Source organism: Peromyscus maniculatus, chromosome 3 (genome assembly GCF_049852395.1).
Source record: "Peromyscus maniculatus bairdii isolate BWxNUB_F1_BW_parent chromosome 3, HU_Pman_BW_mat_3.1, whole genome shotgun sequence".
NCBI classification, from domain to species: domain Eukaryota; kingdom Metazoa; phylum Chordata; class Mammalia; order Rodentia; family Cricetidae; genus Peromyscus; species Peromyscus maniculatus.
In genome coordinates, this window is record NC_134854.1 from 59,044,714 (window position 1) to 59,070,525 (window position 25,812).

Consider the following 25,812-nt stretch of genomic DNA (forward strand, 5'->3'; position numbering starts at 1 on the left):
GGTTCCTAAGCTCCGTGAAATCTAGCCATTGTTCCTTCTCAGAACTTTCTACCATGCTACACCCCACTACTCCATCACCCCTGACCAGCTGCTGCTTCCCTCCACACAGCCTGCCCCTGCGGTTTTGGGTGAACATGATCAAGAACCCTCAGTTTGTGTTTGACATCCATAAGAACAGCATCACGGATGCCTGCCTCTCGGTGGTGGCCCAGACCTTCATGGACTCCTGCTCCACATCGGAGCACCGGCTGGGCAAGGACTCCCCCTCCAACAAACTGCTCTATGCCAAGGATATTCCCAGCTACAAAAACTGGGTAGAGAGGTGAGTATGGCCCATGGAAATCTGAGGGTACCTGGCTGGAGCAGGTCACAACCCTGGACCAGTGGGTCCTCCCCTGCAAGCAGGACAAAGCTTTTAGACTAGTCACTGTCACAGCTGATCCTGCAATTGAAACACCCACAACTCATGGCCTCCACATTGAAGCAAGCACTGGGAACCATGGCAGAGCTTACTAGGTGACCCACATCCCTATATGGAACAGCATGGATCTTAGTGACTGCAGTGTCTTTTTGGCCCAGATGGAGATGTGATCCCTGATCTTCTCCCCACAACACACACACACACACACACACACACACACACACACACACACACACACACACTTACCATATTTACCCTGCATATGCATAGACCATATACACATGCATTCACAATATTGTATGAATGCACAGGTACCATGAATACAAGTATATACTATATATACATGAAACCATAAGTGTATACATACACATATCTTCATGCTATTCATGTCCATTTACATGTATACCATACACATAGTACATATGTGTGCATTCATAGCACATATCTTCCCATCTATCCACCCATCATTTCTCTAGCCCTCCAGCTCACTTCTGCCTCTACATGTGTGTTGTGCACATGGGACACATTGGACCTGACCACTTCCCCTTGCAGCTTCCACATCTGAGTGTCTAACAGGATCCACAAAGCTGGGGTTGAGGAAATCAAGGAGTGAGGCCTTCATTCTGCTAGGTCTGGAGACATCAGTCATCCATTCACAACGGCCTCTGAAAAGCCACCTTTGGGGGCCTCACAGCCAGAGGCTCAAGATGGCTTGCTTTCATGTCTTCATTCCCACCCTCTGACCATAACTCTCAGCTGAAGCCTCCTCCTTCTAGCTTCTGTCAACCCATCCCACTGAGATTCAGGAACACGAAAGAATCCAGCTTTCTGGAACCTTTCCCTGAGCTGTGATGTGGGGCCCCCAGGGATTGGCATCCCACCTAAGTTGGGCAAAGCCCAGCAAGGAGAGTGAACTGAGGCCAGAGATGGGAACCAGCCCCGCCTTGTCAGAGCAAATGGCAGCCAGCCTTCCAGGTTGCCAGGGCTAGCCAGCACTGGTATGGGAGAGGGGGCTGAGGGGATGTTCAGAGCCTCTCTGAAGAGGCGGCTCATCGTAGGCAGAAATCCTGTAAGTTCAAGAAGGGGGTCAAGGCTGACCTTTCTGTTCCCCCTGTGCAGTCAGCTGATGAGAACACTTGTTTGAAGTTCATTGTCAGGGCTTTATTGCATTCTTAACAATCGATGAGGCATCTCGGCTGAGGTCCCAGCATGAAGGCCAGCTTGGCAGGAGTGGGAAGGAAGCAATTGTATACATGGCCGAGAAAACTCAATGCGGGGTCATGGTCAGGCTGGGGGCAGGGCGGACTGGCTAGCTGTGGGCTGGGCAGAGCTGGGGAGTGGGTGGAAGTATTAGCTAAGCCCTGCAGAGAGGGTGGGACCACTTAACAGCAGGCAGCCTGGGGCTGAGAACAAGGTAGATGGCCAGTGACTGAGTAGCCTGTAGCCACTCGCCTTGCCTCCACCCATCCAGAACTTTCCAAAGATAAGGCCGTGTGGTTGGTCCACCCTGGGGGCTAGCAGAGGACCACAGACATGCCCTGGTCCAGTCCATGCTCCTCAAGAAAAGAGTGTGAGAGATGAGGCCACACGAGGGGTGTGTGTGTATGTGTGTGTGTGTGTGTGTCAGAGCATGGGGGTGGGGTTGATGGCACATCCTAGCCAGCATGTCACCCACTACCTTCCGATGAGAAGGTTCCAGTCCCTGCCTTTTGCCCTCTCCACTCTTATTTTTTCCAACCCTCCCCAGCCTTTCCTCTCTCATCTCTTCTCCTGCCACACACACATATGAAATCTTCCTAAATATTCTCTTTGGAGAAGTGTATGACTCACGCACCCCTCAGGAGGAAAACTATTGCAAGGACAGATGTTGAGCATCTTCTGTTTCTGGCATGCAAAAGGTCCTTTCACTGTGTAGACAATGATCTCTAGCCTAGGCTACTATGCAGTCAGGGACCGTGAAGGCAGCAGTCAGAGCCTGGACTGTTTGTAAGAAGCGTGACAGTTTCACACCAGGGGAACAGGAGCAGCAGGGGCCTTCACTTCTGCTGACAGTTGTGTCTTCACTGTGGGAACCTGAATTTTCCATCCCGCTCAGAGGCTCTGGTTATCTACGGATGACAGAGTAGAACTATCTGGACAAAAGCTTTGGACGCAGCCATGTTCTGTGAGCTGCTGGCCATAGTCCTGAAATTGAGAGAAAATACTGCCCGTGCTTCTCAGGAATAGGACTGCAAAGATAACCTTTCTGGCTTGGTAGTTTCAGGATTCATGAAGGCACAGTGGTACAAATCTCCTTGGCAATGACAAGGTCGGGACCCATCAGTGAAACCTCTGTTCTTCTGCTGTAAAATGGAATGTTGGCATTTATTAGATTCAGATATAGTTTATTCACGGCCATGAATGGAGACACCTCCTGAACCTTTACTGCCTGGAATGTCACTAACTCTCCCGAACCCTGTGTTTTGGAGCACTGAGACAGGAGTTTAGGGTGGGGACCGACTAGTAAAGAAGATGGTGGTCTTCTGGGGTAAAGGAACCAAATGAAGCAGGTCAAGGATACGAGTACTGTGGACTTCTGAGGACCAAAGGGGATGGGAGAGAGCGCTGTGAAGGGCAGGAAGGAGTCCAGGTGAACTCAGGGCAGCACATCTTCCAAATGTCCTTGAGCCTCATCGGTCCTGAAAGGCCTCATCGGTCAACCTTGGTCTTATTCTTGCCAGGCAGCAGGCCAAGGACCAACAGCTCCCTGCCAGCCACAGCAGGATCCACTCACAGGCAGTGGGCACTGGGCCTGCTTCAGGGAATGGGTTTCTGAGGCCACGGGCTTTTCCTTCTGACCATCCCCTTCCCTAGGCAGGGACCAAATGTCTTCTCCTTACCTCTTCTTCCCTGAAGACACAGTGGCAATCCCGGCAGACTGTGGCCCCAAGGCCAACAGCCATCTCAGCCCTTGCCTGCCTGGGAAGATGCTGGTCACAAATTGAGCTGTCATTCAATGTAGACCTGGGGCTGATGGCTGGAGGAGGCAAGAACCATTTCTGATGGCCTGTCACCCAAGTACTGGGCACTGCTGGGGACAGGCAGGAGTCGGGGAAATGGCATGGGGATGGGGCAGGAGCACCCTGTCAGAACAGGAAGGGATATGAGCTGAGAAAGTCACAGAGCAGGGCCAGTAAGACAGCATGGGGGTCACCCTGTGAAGGAAGCCTGGGTCCTTGGAACTCTAAGGGTGCTCCCCTGTCACCAGTACTCACAAAACCTTGAAGGACTGTCCCTCCTTAAATACCCAGCTGACACCTCACCTGCCTTACCTTGTCCCTTCCCTGGAATCTCTTCTCCCCTCCCCCACTCCTCATGCTGCTGGCTTCAGCCCTGCAGCCCAGGGGTTTGGTGTAGCATGGGGCAGCACCCGCAATGCCTCTTGACTTGCCAGGGACTCCCCGTCTTTCCAGTTGCCTCTTTTATCTTCCTGCTACCTACAACCCCAAAGCACATTGTAGAGGGTAAAAACGTGGCCGTGTTAGGAGCACAGAGACCTCTTACTTCCCTCATTAGGAAACTGTGCAGCTCTCCTCTGGCAGGGCACTTGGAGGTCTGGTGCATAAAATGTCAAATTGCAGAAATTAAAAATGTAAATGCTGGCATCTAATTAACCAGTTGACAGCAGTGCACAGCTGCAAGTGACAGTGACTGATTGCCTTCTGCCAGCCTCTCTCCCCCAGCAGCCTCCGCCCCTCACTCCCCTAACCTCCAGAGAGCACGAGAGCCATCAGGGAAGAGCAACTGTTCAAGAGGAACCCTCCAGCCCTGCTGGAGAGGCTCAAGGCAAGCCGGAGACCTATGCCAGGAGCTGGGAACAAAGTAGATGCTCTGGGCAGAAGCCTTCTGACTCTTGGTTCTCTCTCCCCCCTCCCATATCCTTCCCTCTGGGCCTCCTATGGCAGAGCTACAGAGAGCTCTCCCCGGCTGTGGCCTGGAAGCCCAGATGGGACACTACTATGATCCCCAGGTGGTCACAGCATAGGCTCTCACTGCTTGGTGCTTGCATGTCTCCTGTATACTCTCTGTAGAGATTCCAGCTCCTCTCTGTCTCCCACCCCTCACAGATATTACTCAGACATTGGGAAGATGCCAGCGATCAGTGACCAGGACATGAATGCGTACCTGGCCGAGCAGTCGCGGATGCACATGAATGAGTTCAACACGATGAGCGCACTCTCAGAGATCTTCTCCTACGTGGGCAAATACAGTGAGGAGGTAAGCTTTGCCCTGCCCAGCCAGGGCCTGTAGAGGCAGAGATGGGGGACATGTCTGAATGCATCGTGTACAGAAATAGCCCCACGGATGCCTCTGTTAGGGAAATTCTACCAGCCAGACCTAGGACAGCACTGTGGGACTGAAATGGGCACTGAGGATGATCCAATCCTTATAACTGCATCAACTCTTATTCTTCTCAGATATAGAAATTTGTTTCTTTTATTCCTCTCTACCCCTTGCCCTGGGACTGAATCCAAGGCCTCCCACATGCTAGGCGAGAGTTCCACCACTTTTTATTTTGAGATAGTCTCCATAAATTGGTCAGACCAATCTTGAGTTCACTTTGTACCCCCAGACCCCAGACTGGCCTTGAACTTGCCTCCTGCCTTAGCCTTCCTTTCTAGGAAAACAGAGTGCCCCACTAGATCTAGCTTATTCTTTCTCTATTATTGCCTTTAAATTCTTTTCATTTTCCTCTCTGATCCAATTCTCTTTGAGCATGAACTTCCTCACTCTTATGGATGACACAGTGGATTGTGGCATCCTGTGGAGTAGAACAGACCAGAGCAGAATAGAAACAGAATGGAATAGGATGATGTCAAATGGAAGAGAGTGGAATAGATGGACAGAACAGATAGACTAGAAGGGGAGGGAACAGAATAGAATAGGGACAGAGAGCATAGTTTTCACTGTTGTGTTCTCTGTTGTAAAACACCAACTGGGTAACTGCCACTGTAGATTCTGCCTTCATTCTAGTTAACATAAAGGTGCTATAAGAGTTGCTTGGCTATGCAGACACAGACTTAAGTGGTTTGGGATCCAGAGTCCCTGCATCCAAGCACAGCATAGCAGCCTTCTTGGAGCAGAAGGCAGTGCCTTATCACCCAGAGAAGTTCAAGAACCCTGTTAAAGGACTCCAGCAGGTCCAGAGCCCAGTGTTCTGCAGGCCATGAACAACATATTATATGACCCTCATGGTAACAGAAAGCAGTGGCGAGTCCCTTAGGGGAGGGACTGCTACCATCAGTTTGCAGACCAGTTATGGTCCAGGGAAAAGTGTTCCTGTTTGTGGTGGTAACGATAATAAGGATGTTCTCTGATACAGCACTGTAAGTCTCTGGCTTCGTTTTGGAAAGGACCATCCCTTCGCCTACCAGAACACTTGTCTAGTTTTAGTATCACAGCAGTAAAGGACAGTTCCTGACCAGCTCAGTAGCATGATGTCGCCAATTAAGTATGTGTTAATTAGTCATAAAATCTGAAACCCAAGGAGCTTCTAGGTCTAAGCCCAGCCACCTTTCTTTGCTCTCCAACCCTCATCCCTTCGGACCAGAGAACATCCCACACTGCTAGTCTGGTACATAGGGTGATCATGTGTGTGACCTGGCCTTATCCACCAGACCCAAGCAAAGCAGAGGTAGATTCCAGAGAAAGAAGCATGATCCTTCAAAAAGATCATATTTTACCCCAGATCACCAGCCTGGCAACTGGCAGAGCCATGACTCAATCTGGCATGTCTTGAGTCTCTTTGTGGAAAACATCCCAATCACCCATCATTGTCCTCTGTCAATCGCCTGACCTTAGAAATGGGTTTTGGAGACCTTAGCCACTATGGGCCAATTATAGAATAGGGATGGAAAGTATAGTCAGCCTACAACCTTATTCCTTTAGGGATATCTGGCTTTTAACAAACAAGTTAACTGACTTTCTAAATGTCAGTTAGAAAATATTTGGGGGATATTTGGGCCCCCAAGAAGCTGCTGGGGAAGCCCTTCCTTATATTGGAGGGAAAGGTAGGACTTGTTAATATCAGAAAAGCGCATTCTGCCCCCCCCAGCACCCTACTTTTGTACTCGCTATGGAGCTCCCCAGATGCCATTGAGATTGTAGATGACAGTGACTTCTCTGGATAGGCATCTTCAGCAAAGCCTCTGCTCCTACCAGTTGTCTCTCACAGACAATGGAATGCACACATTTTCCAGATGTGTGACAGTGTATTTGTTGGTGTCCTGTGCACCCATATGCCTCCCACCTCTCCTTACCCATGTCACTCAGGCTGCTTGCTTTCACAGCAGTGCCAGTAGCCGCAGGTACACTAATGTCCCAACAATAGCCATGCTGTCTTTATGTACCCTAAAAACCCAGGTACCCATACCCAGACTAGTAATCCTCCATTTTGTATTCGTTCACAGATCCTTGGACCCCTGGACCATGATGACCAGTGTGGAAAGCAGAAACTGGCTTACAAACTAGAACAAGTCATAACCCTCATGAGCTTAGACAGCTGAGAACTGTCCTTCCAGGGCCATCCTGGAGGGAGGGACACACCAAGCCGTGCCTCAGTCTAGATTATCATCTTTACCAAGTGCAAGTTCCGACAGGCATCAGCAGCAACCCCCGAGCAGCGCCGTCTCTCCTTTTATTTCTCTCCCTCTTCTGTCTCTCCCTCTTTCCAGAGTTCCATCTCTTTCAGTTGCTCCACCAGTGTGGTTGGACCAGGTCACTGACCCTCAGTCAGTCCAGGGATGGCCAGGCCCCATGGTGAGAGACCTGACCAGAAGATGTCAGAGTGAGGCTCTCCCTCCCAGCTGCTTCTGGCCCCATGCATCAGCAGCAGGGCTCAAATAAAAAGGAGGAGCTGAGGATGGAGAACATTCCTATGCTGCTACTTTACCTTCTGCGTTGAGAATCCCCACTGTGGTCCAAAACCTGGCTTCGGGAAACAACTGTGAGCTCAGTATTATCTGAAGTAGGAGACATCACTCGGATCTCCCTTTCCACACACTCAACAACAAGGGGCCAGGCAGTGACCTGGGTGCTTTGTGACTGTGAGAAAAAGGCCTTGCCTCCTACAGATGTTGGAGTAGGGACCAGTGGAAGTTTAAAGATGCTCTCTCAGGGGCCGCTGCCTACCTGTTTGATGTCCAGCAGCCTTCTGTCCCCTCCCAATATCCTTGGAGGCCTTCCAAGCATCCATTCAGACCTTTCTCCCCTTCCTGTAAAAAGTCAGACAGGGGAAGAACTAACAGTTACATTCCACCATGGAGATGTTCCTACATCATCTAATCTGGTTCCTGAAAAAAGAAATGTAGCATGGAAAGAGAGAGAGAGAGAAGGAAAGAGTATCATCTATGCCAGAAGCAACATTGATTGTTCTCTGTTCACCCCCAAGTTCAAATGCATCCTGATTGTAGTCAAAGGTCCATTGCCAGAGCCTCATGTATTGTCTAGAGAAGGCATCTCCATGCTCCTTTATCACCATCATCAAAACTCACAGTGAAATGCAGAGTGCATCTAGGAGATTCTACCTCCAGCCGTCTCCAAGGCTCCATCTCCACTGTCTTTGAGAATACCCTAGAAGGCCAGGGCAGACAGCCCAACCCCTGTCCCTCCTGCAGAATCTGGTGCCATTGCTATGCAGATGACTTTGTCACTGGACTGTCCAGAGCTCTGTGGGAATTGTTTCATCAACATATCAGCTGTCTCTTCAGTGGATCTTCTTCCTCATCCCTTCTGAAGTCATCATCAGAGGAAACATACTTAAGCACAGCCTCACCAGGACAAAACAAGATGCCAGCCAGCCTCAGCCACCAGCTCTTGTGCCTGGAAGGGACTGGAGAGCCAAGTGAGGGACCTGGTTGGATACAGAGAAAAGTGCATACCACTAACCATGGCCTTGGCATTGATCTTTGCATTGTGTTTTCCCATCTATTGATATGCCATTTTGTTAGCCAAATCAGGCAAATGTGTGCTCAGAAATGTAACATGTGGTTATGACAAGAGGTGTTTACTAGTGGGTCTTGGGAACCTACAGTCTTGAAGGGATCTTAGATAGTGAATGGTCCAGTCTCTACCATAAGCAAGAATCTCTTTAGACAGCTGAGGTTTGTTGTCCACCACTCATGCAGACAAGAGAGGCGTTGGAGAAGGCGGTGTTGATAGCATTCCACATCCTTACCTTCCTTCATTCTCCATGCATTACATGTCATTTCTTCCCATCACTCAGAATGAGCCTCATATGGAGAAGGAGCTGTACCATTTCAAGCCAAGTCCATGTGTCATCCTGCACCTTCTAGGACATCGAGACCCATATGAGAGAGCAGGGTTGAGGAAGGCACCTAGGAATCTGTAGAAAGCATGGAAAGATTTCTTATCCTATGTAGGAGGATATTGAGATGGTCTCCTTCTCTGTCCCCTGGCTCATCTGTCCATCCTTCAGGGTCAGTATACATCACTGAGTGTTCATCGTTTGTGTGGTGAGACCATTCTTCTGTCCATAGGAAATCAGGATGTCACCTGCGAATGCTGAACTCTGGCAGCCCAGAGCAGCACCCTGTGGCATTGCTGTGGACAAAATGGCAAAGACACACCAATGTAGGAAAAAGGATGAAAAGTCTGGGGAAAGAGGCATTGGAAGTGGGGAGGGTAATGAAAAGAAAACAAAAACAAACCAAAAAGACCACCAGAGGTTTTGGCAAAGCAAGTGCCAGGTGGAGACATATGGAATTTCTGTCAGTGACTATTGTTTTTCTTCCATGAAGCCATGGGACCTGGCAGGCTTCAGGGTGCATGTGGAGGTCCGGCTGAGGGAGCACCTCAGCTGAGAAGGTATTTTTGCACATATGAAGGGTTGGGGAGGAGAGAGCCATGAACATATTTAACACAGATTTGCAGGATGGAAGGTGTGTGTGTGTGTGTGTGTGTGTGTGTGTGTGTGTGTGTGTGTGTGTAGTGTGCTTTGATTTTTAAGTTTTGCACAGTTAGAGAAAAAATGAACAGCAGCAACAAGAGACTGTTACCATGGCTTTGCTGACATGTTCGCCCCCCCCCCCCACCGGATGATTTTACTGTTGTTATTATTATTATTTTGTCGGTACAGAATTTTTTTTTCCTTGCTTTTGTTAACAAGCAAAACTTCAAACACCTCAGAGAAATACACATATCAGGAAGAAAGAGGCGGGGACAGTCTTGACTGGGTTTCCTGGGTTTCCTCGTTTCTCTTGAGGGGGCTTTGGGCAGATTCTTTCACTTTAATTGATGATGTGGGTTTTTTCTGGTACTTCATAGGCAGTCCTTGTGTCCTGCTTGAGGACTCAGAAATCAAGGCCCATCTTGCCTGTGGGGGGAAAAAATCAACTTTCCTTTTGCTGTTTGTTTGCTTGTTTGTTTTTGTTTCCCATTTGATTTTTTTGTTTGTTTGTTTTTGCAAGTGTGATACATTTAAAAGCAAGGTTAGGCAACGTTGTTTGAAATCTGTCACTTCTTCCCAGATATTCCTTCGCAACTCCCCCTTGAGATTCTCTAGCTCCTCTTAGCAGTCAGAGAGACCCTGATGGTCTGTGAGCTCTCAGAGAACGAAGTCAGAGAAACTAGGACATAAGACAGAGCGGTGCCTCGCCCCCATCCAGAGTTCACTTGTGGGCTGTTGCGGATCTGCGGACCGTAGAACCTTTATTTATCTCTTGGAGTTTGTTCAGAGGGGGAATGGGTATCCTCTCTCACCTCCCCCCTTCACCTCACCTCTGCATCCTCCTGCTCCTGACACCACTGGTCAAAATGGTACTGCTGATCACACATCCCAAATGACTGACCAAGTGAGGATTTGAATCTTTTTTTTTTTTTTTTTTTTTGTTTGTTTGTTTTTTTTTTTGGTTTTTTTTTTTTTTTTGGTTTTTCGAGACAGGGTTTCTCTGTGCAGTTTTGCGCCTTTCCTGGAACTCACTTGGTAGACCAGGCTGGCCTCGAACTCACAGAGATCCGCCTGCCTCTGCCTCCCGAGTGCTGGGACTAAAGGCGTGCGCCACCACCGCCCGGCTGAGGATTTGAATCTTGAAAGGAGAAGACCAGCAGGGAGCAGGGAGTTTGATGGGGTCCTGAAAGTAAAAGACTGGGTAGAAGGAACCTAGGAAGGTATCTGCAGGCTGGTTACCGCTCTGTGGCATGTTTGTCTCTCTAGGTGTGGGCGTGGTCTGGTCATGTCTTCATCCTTCCCTGTAAGGAGACACAGTAATGTTTCTTAGTGCCATGAAGTCGTTAGCGTTTGTGTCAGTTACTTCCTCAGGAAAATACTTTCTTGCCTTCTTCTTTCAATACAGTTTTAAACTTGGGGACAGAGGACAAACAGAGAACCTCCCCCTCCCAGACTAAGGTACTTTGCAACCCTGTGCAGCATGCATGACCAGAGCCAGCCCCTGGAGCCTTCATATTGGGAGTCCACAGACCTGGAGTGAGTTCAGAGTGGTGCCTGAGCGGAGCCACATTTGGGAAGAGAAATACTTTTAATGAATCCCACAGCTCAAGGCAGAGTATCCAGGACGATTCCAAGGAAGCAGGAGTTGCTAACAGACCAAGTCTTTCTGTGCTTGTAGACTCTGGTCCTGCTTCCACTGGGTTAATGTTGATATAATACCCAGCACGTCCACCACCCTAACATCCCATCCCAGAGGTCCATGGTGCTCATGTACCACCCTACACCCCCACTCCCACCCCATGTGCATGTCTGTCTCCTGACTGTGCCCCACTCTGGCAGCTAGCTTTCTCCCTATTCCTCCTTGACCCTCCTGTACAAAAAGCCTCCCTGAGGCCAAGTACTGATTTGGATACAGGAGTTACTCAGTTCTTCAGTCCATTAGAAGTGAGTGCTGTCCCATCCTAGCCTTGGCTGTTTGCCCTGAGTGAGAGGGTCTCCTCTCCTCCAGCCAATGCCCTGTGGGTCCTCTGTTAGAGGAGTCACAAGCAATGGCATCCCAAATGATCTCTAAGAGGCAAGGCTCTGCCCCACTTTCTAGGACCCTGGGTGATGCTACTGTGGTCCATCCTGGCCTAAGCACCTCTCATTTTGACACAAACAGCAGAGGCCCCTTTCTGTCTTGTATCCTAGAACTCTCTGCCTTTGGCTTCACCAGACAGCAAGTTAATACTTCATCTTGAGAAAGGCCAATGCTCCTGTCATCAGGAATAAATTTCCCCCTTCTCACAGAGAGCCCCAGAAGCCAGGAGATGACTGATATGAGGAGGTACTCAGCAGGTGGGAAACTCAGAGGTACTCAGCTTATGTCCCTTCCAAGGGCAGCACCCAGTGACAGTTCCAGTAAGCTTGGGGTTCAGGGGCATTTCTGTGAGTAAACCAAGGTGACCCTGTCCAGGTAGCTGGCTGTCCTGGCTCTTCTCTGGCCTTTCCTCCATGTTCCTCATCCACATCAAGGGCCTCCGCCCATCCTTTCAGGACAAGTGGGGCCTGACTAGACGGCCCTCCCCTTTGGAAAAAAGCTGTGGGATATTTGATTGGGGTTTTGTAGTTCCTTATTTTTTTGATTGCTTATATTAAGAATTTGAAAGTAAAGAGGGAGCCTGGCTGTGGATGTAAAATAACTGAGAGGAAGAGTTAAGTAGAATTCTTAAATTCTTCCAGTGACTTCTAAGCAGATGAGGCTAGCTTAAAGGTAGGAGTGAGACAGCCTCTCCATTAGATAGGAAAATGGTCCAGAAATTCCCCCATGTGAACTGTGAACATGCTAGGGGAAGCATCCTCATGGCTGCTAATACCCTCATGCTTCCCCTGCCCTTTTGACAGACAGAGGCCACTCCTCCCGTCTCTCGTGGATTCTCCCCAGGGCATTCTGCATGGAATCAATGCAAGCTTCATTATTATAAGTGGATAGTTGGGGTACCATTCCAGGTAATAGTAAAGGTGCAACTCCTGAAAGAGGCTTGTAAGTTTCTCCTGGTGCTCCGAGAGGCCACCCCATGCCTCCCATTTAGAAAGCAATCACTGTAGGAAATGTTTTTAATATTAGGAGAGACTTTTTTTGTTTTTTTACTACAAATCATGGCTCTTCAATAATATTGCTTTTTATTAATATTTAGGGAGCGTCCAAGTTTTAAAAAGTATTTGAGTCTTTTGGTTGGAAAGACAGACGTCTTCCTTAGTGTCCCGTTGGAATCCCTTGAGTAGACTGATGGCTGTCAGGAAGCTGAGCAGAGCAAACAGTTCCTGAGGAGTGAAGAGAACATTGTGTTCTAGCTCCTGGAAAAGATGGCCAGGCTCTAACTGGTGGGGTCTTTGGTTGGGGAGTCTCACATCCCTCCTCTCTTCCCCCTCCTCCCTCTTCCTTGGGTTCCTATCTAGTCCTGGCTCTCTAGGCTGTCTCTGGAATTAATGAATCCTTCATATTGTTTCTCAGCTTCCTTCAAACTACACTGAAGCTCAATTTGGGGCGACCCAAGCTCCCCCTCCCCAATAACACAAAAGCAAGTGGACAGTCGTTCTGCCAGTTTCTGCCTCTTCTGCCCATTTCTTTTGTTTGTATCTTTAAAGACTCAAGCACACGTTGGAAGGGTTCCCTTATGAGAGTAGAGTTCCAAACAGCACCAGTTAAACAAACAGAGGGTACAGTTAAGCAGCACCCCCAAAGACACTCTGAAGCAGAGAACACTTCCACAACCAGAACTGAGGAATGTTCCTGTGCAGAGATCAGTTCCATTCGAGCAAGAGGCAAAGATGGGCTATGTGTCCTCATCTATCCTCCTGACCTTCCCCTGCCGTTCTTGTCAGCTTGTAGGCTTATGAAACCTTCCGTTCTGTTCTTCACAAATAAAAGCTAGTTTACCTCAAAGACTCTTGTTTCCATTTGGAAACCAATGACATGGCTTGAGAATGGATGACCCTCCCCACACCCCTCCACATCCCTCCCTGCCTGGGCCTGGTGTGCTTGGGGCATCTTAGCTTCTTCCTGGGTTGGCTGCTCTGCAAAGGAACCAGGTCCCCAGGCCTGAAATGGGAAGGAAGGATTGGATGCTGCCTCCCCCCGCCCCCTACTTAGCATGTAGGGAACAGCCTCTGTCTCTTCTAGCAGGGTCCTGTGACGTTACCATAGCAACCAGCAACTCCAGGTACCACGAAAGACAATGGCTCCAAGCACTGAGGTATGGGAGAGAGCAGGGTTTCTGGCTTGGTCAGAGCACCCAGAATTAGGCCCCAAATGCTAGGAGGGCAAAGAAGGGAGAGAAATAGAAATGGACGCATGAATGGGTTAAGCAGCTGCAGAGGCCTTGGGAGTCTGAGGAGCAAGAGGCCACTGAGAGAGGCAGGGCAGATCATTTCTGTTCTCCTCACCACACAGCCCTTCCCAGCGTGCTCCACTTCTATTCCAAAACCCTCACCACCTTGAATACTGACCCTTCGAGAGCAGAAAGCAAAGTATACCTTTAGACAACAGTGTTACCCTGAGCCTCAAGGACAGGTGAATGGGGTCTCTGAAGGAAAAAAAAAAAAAAAAGAGGGTCTTCTGGTTTTGATTTTTAAAGAAGAGTATCCTAGTAAGATTAAAAAAAAAAGATTTAAAAAAGTTTTTAAAAGAAAACCTATGCTATTTAAATTGGAGCCCAGTTGTAACTTGGTAAAGGCAAGCTTCTGTACCTTTGTTATAATTAATTGTATACCTGTGTATGTAAATATAAGGCATTCCTATTTTGCAGTTCAGAACAAAAAAAACTATTTGTAATATAGAATAAAGTTTATTAAAAAATAATAAAAATGCAGTTTGAGATTTGGAGTCTTTATGTGACTGTTTGGGTAAGGGGGCTCAGAAGTGGGCAGTGACCTCTCCCATGGTGATGGTGGCACCTCCTCTCTCCAGACACTAATCATCAGAGAGTAGCCCTTCTACCTAAGGTTTTGTTCTCATTTAAGGCAGCCGCATGGGTGGTGCCTCTGCATGTTTGGGAGAGTAAGTTCACTGCCACGATGTTGACAGCGCTTTGTCAGGGGCCTCAGCAGCCCCCGAATCTGTCTTAACAGCCCTCCAGCCCTCACCATCAGAGTCTCTTTACAAAATGCAACAAGTTTTGCTATTCTGCTCTAACTCTTCCTGGCAAGCCACACGCTAGTCTCTCCAACCTGTAAGGCAGGGCCCCTGCTGGCCAGTGTAGATTTACTCACCAGGGCGGTAGCCTCAACCATGGTGAGTGGTGAGGCCACCTGGCCCAAGGAAGGGACCTGGAGGAAGTGGCCATGGCTGTGCCTATGGCTTGGCCTCTTAGCCTTCCACCTCCAGAGAACCATACTGGAACAAAACTACTAAGGAAGATCAACGAGGCTTGGGGGAGGGGGATAACAACCTCTAGCAGACACAGACAGCCAGCACAAGCAAGTGACACACCTCAACAGTGACTTTGTGAATGGAAGGAGACGCGGTAGTGGCCTCAAGGCCCAGGGACTGGTTGCTCCGACTCAACCAGCAAAGTAGCTAGTGACCAGCAAGCATGTTCTCTTCGTAGTAAACATGGAGGCAGGGTAGGAAGATGCAGGTTGAGATGCTCTACTCCACCCTATCCCTGCCACATCCCCAGCAAATTTTATCAGTGTAATCTCAAGTTGCACCAGCCCCAACCACCATGACCTCGAGCAGACAGACCACTTCTTGGTATATCTGTTTCCTTATTCACAAAGTGAGGCTTGTTCTAACTATGCCATGAAGCCCAGAAAGGCTTCTTAGTCTGATTTAGATAACTGATTGAAAAGAGACCTGATGTTCTGCAAAAGGCCATGCCAACACACGTGGTCTTATTAGTCATAAAAACAACCCTGTACAAACACAAGGGCATCCGTCCTGCAGCCCCAGTGACATTTAGAGTGGCTGCCTTAGTTACTCATTGGAAAACAAAACAGAAAAACAGTAAATATCTCACACCTTATAAACAAATACCGTCACTGGGACTCTTAAAGGTTGCTCAGTTGAATTTACCTTGGCTTAGTTAGCTCAGTGACCGGCTCAGGAGATACTGTGGATGAATTGAAGGAGGGAAAAAAAAGCTGTACACAAAAGTAATCGACCACTGAGTTGGTCCCTGAACTGTCTTCCCACTGTGAGCATGGGGGTCATCATTTTCCTCCATGGACTACACGTCCCATGAATACCTCATCTTCAGGATGAGAACTGCAGCTGGGTGCTGTCCCTTCCAAGTAGAGAACAGGTGATATAGTCAAATTAGCAGAGTTGCTCCTGGCCTAGCAGAGGGAGTGGAGGCCTGGGAGGGTCATTTTAGCACCTTGCACCTCCTCTAAACCCACCTGATTGTTGTTTCAGAAAAACACTTTCCTTGAATATGGAGGCAGAAACTGTGGGGCTGCTGAGGGAACCCACTACAACTAAGGACACATGTATGATTTGGGAGTCATTCCTAGAGATACTGGAAGTTTATATTACTGGACCATAATTTCTCCTTTCCCTCTCTGGGTGAGCAATACAACATCCCACTCCAATAAAGTGCATCTGGCCCACAACTTGCTTCCAAAGCAGTGAACTATGAGAGCTGAATGATGTAAACACCTTCAGTGCTCCAGGGAGCAGCTTGCCCCATCAGCCTGGACAATGACAACGGAAGAGCCACTAGGTGATCCTGGTAGACACACAGATTAAGTTAAAACTCAATCTTTGCTTCTCTGTATCACCGGGATGTGAGAGCTTTTGTTACCGAGGCATAGCAGAGTCCACCCTGGCTGCTCCTGGGAATAAGAGGTTTAGTCTGAACAGTGCAACTGATGAAATTAGCACTTTCACCTATAGAGAACACAGAACTGTTGTTTTGACCAAAAAGTCTCTCTTTTCCTCCTTCCCTCCCTCTCTCCTTCTCTCCCTCCTTCCTTCCCTCCCTCCCTCTCCAGATTTTAGAATGCTAAAACTAGATTTTAGCATTCTTTTGCATCTCTTTTGGGTTTCTTGACTCCCCCTCCTTCCCTCCCTCTTCTCTCCCTCCTTGCCACACACACACACACACACACACACACACACACACACACACACACACACACCCGCCGCTTTGACAGGCTCTCACTTCATAGTCCAGGCTGGCCTCAGGCTCATTACCTTCCTGCCTCTGCCTTCTGAGTGCTGAGATTTCAGGTGCTTGGCTTGGTTCAAGTCTATTAAAAATATAACACTGACTATTTGCTTGTGAGATGAGTCCATTTTTTTAATGCTCCTAATTTTCCTAAGAGGGGCCTGGGACAGATTAGCACTGAAGGGAAAAACAAAGAGAATGAAGGAGGGGTAGGAGGACAACTGACCAGGGAGAAGTGAGACTATCGGAAAAGGATGAACCCACCCAGCGTTCTAAAAAAAAAACCTATAGTTTTCTGGCATTTTGATTGTTATCCACTATCGGAAGTGGGGGAAACAGATGACTCATACTCTTTGCCTTCTTGTCCCATGGCACTTCAGGAGCCATGGATTCATTGTCACGTCTAAGAACCACACCAAGCACAATTGGTCCCTCAAATGACACAGAAATAATATCAAGAAATGCCAGTCACAAGATACATGTTTCTTAAGGGGAAAGGTCTCAAGTTTTGGGGGAACACACAGTTTGTCAAAATGCACAAGAATGAACTTAACAAGATACAGGCAAATGATGCCAAGGTCAAGAGTGCATTTGCGAAGGACATTAAGCCCTCACCTCGTAAAACACAAAGAGGTAGAGCCCAAGATCCAAAAGGGTGTCAACCACAAGCTCCATCAACTTGATTGCCTCAGCCACTCCAAGCCTATGAAGCATGCTCATGCTCACATTGACTCAGATCACAGTGTGCTGTCCAAAGCTGTCTTCTGTGCGTCAGACCAAGGCTCCATCAGACCCCTGCCCATACATACATACACACACACACACACACACACACACACACACACACACACACACACTTCCTAACTTCATATCCTCTTCTTTTATTTTACAACCCACTCAGTCTATAGGGCCATCCCCTGGAGCATGGACCACACCCCTAAAGAAAACTGACACCCCTTCCCCAACAAGCATCAACTGCTAATAGCTCTCATCTCTGAACTGGGTCTCGTGAGCCCCTCTCATCCATTCTGGAATGTTGACTATCTTGAGCTTGTACAGGTAGCCACAGCTGCTTATGAGTTTATGAGTGCAATGACCCTGAAATGTCAAAAGGATGCTCTTTTGCAGCACTCCTCTCCAGTCTCTGGCTATTGCTATCTTCCTGCCCCTTTCTCGCAATGCTTCCTGAGCATTTGGGGGAGGGAATGACATAGATGTCCCATTTGGGGCTGAGCACTATAGTCAGTGATTCTCTCTTCATTGACTGGTTGTGGTCCTCTGTGTTAACCACCATCCACTGCAATAAGAAGCTTCTCTGGTGAGGGGTGAGGGCTGCACTACTCTATGAGTAGAAGGTTAAGTATTTAGAAGGCAGTATTAATGCTGAGTCTGTTTATCAAAGTTAATAGTAGTAAGCTCTCCCCTAGGATATATGACCTCTCTAGCTATTGGTTCACGGCCAGGTTTATAGTATCAGGTCTGAGTTTCTTGTCTGTGGAGCATGCCTTAAGTACAATCACAAAATGGTTGTAACTATGATATTTCTGACACTATTTCACCAGTAGGCACATCTTGCTTAGCATATTGATCATGCAACCACTGACCACAATTCCTTCCAAGCAGCCTTTCTAGCTCTGCCCTCAAGAGTTAACATTATATGATGACTCCCTCCTCCCCCAGAGGATGGACAGGACCCCAGGAGGCCCACAACCATACATTTCAATCATAGAGTAGTTGGTCTTGGGAGACTGAGACAGAAGGACTACCACAAGTTCAAGAGTAGTTTGGGTCACATAGTGTTCAAGTCTAACCTGGGTTATACAGTGAAACCTTGTCTCAAAACCAAACCAAAACAAACAAGCAAAAGTTAGCAAGGTCCAATATGCATGAAAATATCTCATATCAAGTGTTCATCAAAATTACAATGTTAAATACATCAGCTTGGGTTTCTAGCTTTCTACAATCTACATTCACTATTCATGAGTCATTTAACCTTATCCTGGAGTACTGCTGTAGGACCAGCACACATCTCTCCATCTGCTTGACTTAGATGGATCCAGGGCCAAAGGAAATAAAGGCTACATTATTGCCTGTAGGACTACCAAGCTCCCTTGGTCTGTCAGGATCCTGACTGATACTGTAGCAGTCACCTCTCTGTCAACCATAACTGGATGCTGAAAGGGTCCTACCTGGACAAGCAGTCTCCCTCCTAAGTATACTTTCTTGCAGGGAAGAAATGCATACAGCGTACTAATGGAGGATAATTGTCCATCCCTAGGAGAAGATTAACCTTTTCCTATCGTGCCTTTGTGCCTTCTATCATCCATAGCCTCCTGTGGACTATTGCTCAATTTAAACAAACAACAACAACAACAACAACAACAACAACAAAAACCTTCCAGGGATTCACACACACTGAATTTGTATTATAGTCAAGTTTTTCTGGGAACTCTAGTTTAACACAATCTTGCCATTTTCTTTCAAACAGCCCAGATAGGCCCCATGGCCTGCTTTTCCTTTATTCCATCCCTTCCTGAGTATTGTTTTTTACACTACAGGAGCCTGCCTCACATGCCAGTCTAAATCACTCATACTCATCAGAGCCTCTTCTATCTCATAAAGATCATGTCCCACCACAGGGCTCAGCAAAACGCTAACATCCTACACCAGTCCTGATCTTCCTGCTGAATTACTTCCTTCTTAACTTTCCTATGAACTCAACCCTACCTGGCCTCAAGGACTGGGCACCAAATACCACATCTCTCCTGTCCCATTCCCTCAGTACTGCCTCTCCTTCCTCTATTGTCCTCCAGTCCCTAATATTCATGGGGACTTCAGCCAAGTGTCCTGAATGGCTTGTGGGAAACAGTCCACAGAAGGCTTGTTTTCCTTGTATTGCCTCAGATGGTGTGGCTTCTCTCAAGGAAGCATGAGTTGTTCTGTTACCGAGTTTCTCCACTTTCACCGATCCCACCTGCCCTCATCTCTCAAACCTTTACAAGCAAGGATGTGAGTGAAAACTCCTTACTTAATGTTTTTCCCAGTTCAAGCATTTCAGAGGGAAATTGCTTCCTGATTATCACAATCTTCTGTACAGAGCCGTTATTAAGGCCCCCATCTCCATGCCCAATCGTGGATTTTCCCTCCTCTGCAGTACAGATTAGACCCGAGTGAAGGCTATCTCCTATCACTTCTGCCTTGCTTTCTCCCACATCATTGTCCTGTTCTTTTCATGGTTCCAATTCTCTGGGTCCTAGAAAGGGATCTGGTGAATAGACCAAATTAGCATTCTCTTTCCCTTTCCCTTTCCCTTTCCCTTTCCTGGAAAAGAAATGGCAAGCCAGCGCATCTCATCTTCTGCCTTTCCCACTTTCCCTGCTGCATCCAAGGCTAATGCAGAAGATAACAAGTGTTGACCTTTCCCATTGTAACTCCTCCATTAGGAGCGCAGGTTCCTTCTAAGAAGATGACTCAGCTTCAGTTGTTTATCATATCACTCTCAGAAGGAGTCTTGCAATTGCCACCATAGCTTCTTTGCCAAAATGTCCCATGTGTGCTATTTTTAGGGATTATATCTTCTACTCCTTCAGTCATTTGGGGGGCATCCCAGTGATAGACCCCATGTATTAAAAGATACCCAGAAACTCATAGAATCACCCCAGGGATGCATCACCCTCAAACCATGCAATCTCGGTTGTACATCTCATCTCCCATAGTAGGACCCAAACAAGTGCTCCTCCAAGATTCACTATGGTTCTGTCAGTCTCTGTCCAGGCACCAACTGCTCTGTGACTTTTCCTAGGAAGTCTTCCTATTAGACACACACACACACACACACACACACACACACACACACACACACACACAGAGAGAGAGAGAGAGAGAGAGAGAGAGAGAGAGAGAGAGAGAGAGAGAGAGAAAGAAAGAAAGAAAGAGACTGACTATACCTCAGAGAGCAAACAAACTATTCTATCCAAATCCAGCCTGCTGAACCAATGTGTTTATTGTGGTTACTCACGGGAGCAGAAGTGAGCTGCACAGTTGCATCACCGGAATTCCCAGAATGTGTTGATGACACATAAAAGCTGCATCACTGGAGTTCCCTGAATGACTTGCAGGCAGCTACACTACTGAAGAATCACCCCTCACCCAGCAATAGTTGACCTTTTATTTATTTAAGCTCTGGGAAGGGACTCATGAGTACTATGAGTTACACGATCCACATTAACCCTCCCCCTCTATCTTCTACCTTGAGAGACAGAAGCAAAGGCAGGTAAGTCCAAGGTCAGCCTGGTCTATATAGTGAGTTCCCGGACAGCCAGGGTCACATAGAGGGAAGCTGTCTCAAAAGACAAAGACGAAAACAAAAGAAAAAAAAAAGCACTAAAAACATGGAGTCTGATTTGGTGTTGGCTGAGCATGAGGCCTGCCCTGGAGTGTAGTTAATATATCCATTGTCACTCCATTGGAGAAAACTGATTTTCCCTCTCCCAGCAGCTATCACTTCTCCTCCTTCACACTGGGATTTTTGTCTAGGTTGGGGTTGGGCAGGTCTTATGCATGCTGTCACAGTCTTTGTGAATTAATACGTGTATCTGCCATGTTGTGTCCAGAAACTGCTGCTTCCTCAAAATCGTCCACTACCTCTGACTGACAATCTTTTTAACCCCTTTTCTGCATAGATCCCTGAGCCTTGTGTGTGTGTGCATGCACGTGGGGATGGGAATAAGATGTCTATTTCAGGGCTGAGCAATCCAAAGTCTTTCATTGTCTGTACATTATTTAGTTGTGGATCTCTATTAAACTTCAAGAAGAAACTTCTCTGCTAAGATTTGGGCTAGACACTGATCTTGAGTATAGCAGTATGCTAAGAGTCATTTTATTGCTAAGCTCCTTTATCAGAATAAAAGTAGTAAGTTTCCTCCTGGGCCCAATACCTAGCTAGGCTCAGGTTCTTGGCCTCATTAACAATTTTGATTGGTTACTCTCCTGACATTCATGCCATTATTGCACCAGTGGGCATATCTTTCAGGTATTCATTATCATAACTCTCAGGGTTTATAGCTGGGTGAGACTGAGGATTACTTTTCCCCTCCAGTAGTGTGTATAGGACCTTCTAGCACTGTGAATGCAAGCTAGTAGAGATGAAGCTTCCAACTGAGTACCAGCTCAGTTTCTCCATGTTACATGCCATAAGTATGAGATATCTTCAGCAATAGAGCCTTACCATCAAGTTGTGAAGGGTAACCTTCATCGACAATAGTCTGTGGTACTTGGGGATGTATGGGACATCTTTTGCTAACAACTCAAAAAGATGTAACCCATTCTTGGCACTGGGGTTTGGGTAACATATGATGTCTAGTTGGGGTACTGAATCCTCCATTATATGGTGACTGCATTTAAATTCCTTTCACATATGTATATATATATTTTTTAGGGAACATCTAGAGTAGTAGATTTCCATATGGCTTTTCAAAAGCCCTTTAGTGTTAGTTATCCATCCTCAGAATCTCTCCTCTATCCTGCTCTCACAACCTCTTTTAATTCTATTATTCTAATTTGCCCTTTATCCCTTTATTTTTTTATTTTTTTTTTTTTTTGGTTTTTCGAGACAGGGTTTCTCTGTGTAGCTTTGCGCCTTTCCTGGAACTCACTTGGTAGCCCAGGCTGGCCTCGAACTCACAGAGATCTGCCTGGCTCTGCCTCCCGAGTGCTGGGATTAAAGGTGTGCGCCACCACTGCCCCCCTTTATCCCTTTATAATACTATATTCTTTATCTCCTTCCTTGGAAGAAGTACAGTTCCTTACTAAACTCACAAATCAAAAGCATAAAAGCTAACATCCACATATAAGAGAAAACATACAATATTTGTCTTTTACCTCACTCAGGATTATTTCTCCATTTACCTGCAAATTTTATAACTTCATTTTTTTCTTAGCATCTAAAAAATATTCTGTTGTGCAAATGTACCACATTTTCATTATCCGTTCATCAATTGATGGACACTTTGCTTCCAATGTCTGGCTATTATGAGTTAGAGGAACAGTGACATGGGTGAGCAAGTATCTCTAGAGAGTGCTCTGGGTATATGCTCAAGAATGGCATATGCTCACAATATATAGCTATTGTAGCTAGAGTTTTCCTGCCTAGCCCACAGTCAGGACAAATCTCTCTCACCCGCCAGTCCCACAGCCGCTCAGACCCAACCAAGTAAACACATAGACTTATATTGCTTACAAACTATATGGCCGTGGCAGGCTTCTTGCTAACTGTTCTTATAGCTTAAATTAATCCATTTCCATAAATCTATACCTTGCCTCATGGCTTACCAGCATCTTCACATGCTGCTTGTCCTGGTGGTGGCTGGCAGTGACTCCTTCCACCTTCCTGTTCTTTCTTTTCTCCTCTCTGTTAGTCCCGTCTATACTTCCTGCCTAGCCACTGGCCAATCAGTATTTTATTTATTGACCAATCAGAGCAACACATTTGCCATACAGAACATCCCAACAGCAAGCTATATCTTGTGATAGGTCTATTTTCAATTTTTTTGAGGAAACTCCACACCAATATCCATAGTGGCTTTACCAGTTTGCGCTCCCACCAGCAATGCATAAACGTCCCCTTTTCCACATTCTTACCAGCATCAGTTGTTATCATTTGTTTTATTAATCTTGGCCATTCTGACTGGGGTAAGATGAAATCTAAAAGCAGTTTTAATTTTCATTTCCCTGATGGCGAAAGCTACTAAACAATTTTTGTTAGTAGTACTTTTTATTAAATTTTTTCATACAATATATTTTGATCATGTTTTCTTCTCCCCCATCTCCTCACAGATCCTCTCTACCTCCCTACCCATCCAACTTCGTGTTTTCTCTCTCCAAAGAAACCCACCAAAAATAAAAAATTACTCTAAAAATAAGGCAAGAAATACAAAAACAAAACTAAACTAGACGTTATCCCCTTCCTCCCCCCAAACCATAGATTTTTTAAGTACTTCTCGGACATTAGCATCTCTTGAGAACTGTTTTGTTCTTTACCTTATTTTAAAACTAGGTTACTTGTTTTCTTGATGGCAGTTTTTTGTGCTTTTTGTGTGTTCTAGATACTGACCCTGTCAGATGTGGAATTGGCAAAGGTTTTTTTTTTTTTTCTTCCCATTCTGTATGTTGCCTCTTGGCTTGAATATGGTCTTCTTTGCTGTACAGAAGTTTCATTTTGTTTTTTATGTTCCCACTTGTTAACTGTTGAGAACTGAGGTGAGTTATCCAAATGATTTAGGGATGGGACAAAGGAAAGGTTTTCTTGTGGGATGCATCATAGTTACAGAAAAATCAAATCTTCAGTGGCATGCTTGGTTGTGCATTTTTTACCAGAAACTGAAGGAGTTTATCTCTGTGCCTCACTGTCCCCTCAGTGAAATGGCAATACTCTGTGAGAATTAAGTGTGTTGTACACACGTGCACAGTAAGCATACTTCGTGAAAGGTGGCACTCTTTTTTTTTTTTTTTTTTAAATTCAGTTCTGGGATTGAATCCTGGGCTTTGCATTCTGGGGAAGCACTTTACTATTATGTTGTGTCTCCAATCCATTTTTTAAACACACACACATACACACATACATACACACACACACACACACACGCATGCACACACGCACTTGAAGATAGGATCTCACTAAGTTAAGCAGGGTGACTTCAAACTTACTCTGTATCAGATGAAGCCCTCAAGCCTGTGATTCTTCTCCCTAAGCCTACCAAGCAGCTGGGATTACAAGCCTGCGTCACCAGATCCTACAAGGGCGATTATTTCCACTGATGTACCATTCAAAACTGTCTTGTCGGGGCCTCGTTTTCATCCTGGTCATGACAGGGGCAACTGCTGAGGCCAGGGGAAGGTGGACATATCGATAGTCACCCACCAAAATGGTGTCCTACCATGTGTGTTACTCCAAGACAGAAGAGGATTAGTGCCAGAAGACTAAGCAAGTAGTCTCCCTTGGGCTGTGAGGGCCTCTGAGGCCCAGGCATTTGCTCCCTGGTGAGAGGCTGGTGAACACCATTGTCTAATGCAGCAGCCTGGAGGCACAGTCATGACAAAGAAAAGGACAAATGGCTCCAAGCCATGCTCTTGCCCAATCCACAGAGACCCCTGTTGTCTCGCTACATGCTAGCACCCTGTGGAATGTGGCTGGCTGCACGGAACGCCACAGAAACCCACAGAATGCCTTCCATCTGTTTGGTCCTGCAACTCTGCTTGCCTCCTGGTCTCAACTTCTTGGCAGCTCACTCTGACACAGCCCCACAGAATCCCTGACACTGAGGTCCAGCTGCCAGGGACCATGCCAATCCTCTCACCATATCCCCACAGAGGCCTCTCATTACTGGCACCCATATGGGCCTTCCCGGGGGTCCTTGAGCAAGAGCTGAGGCCAGGCTGCACGAAAGAGCAGGCTCCAGTGAGTTATGGGGCTGTAATTCCATCAAGGGCTTCTGAAGAGATCGTAAACACGAGTCCCAAGTCTCCCCAGCCCCCCACCCGGCCCTTCGCTCTTTAGAATGATTTACAAGTCTATAATTCTGAGGCAGGATTGCCTCTTAGTTCACATAATCCAAATATTTAAGTAAAACAGCATCAGGCTTTCTCTTGGCTTCCAGTTCCTCCCTCAGAACTAACAGGCTGCAACAGTGTCCTCTAGTGCCGAGCCCCAGGGGAGACCCCTTCTGTTTTGAGAAAGGAGGGTGACCTTTGTCTTGAGATGATATGTGGAAACTTGAGTTCCTCCTGAAACCAAGTAGCCATGACAGGCTTCCCTGGGAACTCAGGAACATACATGCAGTTGTGAGCGGAGAAGGACTAACGAAGTCTTGATTTCTGTGGCTCTGGGTCACTCAGCTGACAAGCATTAGTTGGGCCTCCACATATGTGAGCTGCACGACAAGATCTAGGTCCTCCCTGCTGCTCCCATGTAGCTGTCCTTCACATCTCAAATGCTGAAGACTGTGTGTGAACACTTTCACCCTGGCACAGCCCTTCCTGGCCCAACACACCACCCTCCAGCCAATGGAATGACTACAGCATCTGTGAGCGCTACATATTTATGTCTATAATCCGTCTCTCCTCTTAGAATAGAAGCTTCCTGAAGGCTGGACCAGGTCTGGTTGAGCTCTGCTGCATGGCCCCAAGCAGTGCTGTTTTTTGAGTAAAATAGGAACACAGAAAGGAGCAAATGAAAGATCACATACAGCAACTCGAGGGACCAGAACATGATAGATCTACTACAGCAAAGACCCCAA

The 25,812-nt window shown here is 47.0% G+C and overlaps 1 protein-coding gene across 1 annotated transcript in view; it reads left to right on the forward strand.

Annotated features, from left to right (window-relative positions):
• Positions 1-13,293, forward strand: part of Plxna4 (plexin A4) — a 464,905-nt gene extending 451,612 nt beyond the window's left edge. Inside the window, exons 30-32 of the mRNA XM_006991601.4 lie at positions 110-322; positions 4,528-4,678; positions 6,871-13,293. Coding sequence (XP_006991663.1) covers positions 110-322; positions 4,528-4,678; positions 6,871-6,966 — 460 coding nt within the window. The 3' untranslated portion in view covers positions 6,967-13,293. The remainder of the gene's footprint in view (positions 1-109; positions 323-4,527; positions 4,679-6,870) is intronic.
• The last annotated feature ends 12,519 nt before the right edge of the window (positions 13,294-25,812 follow it).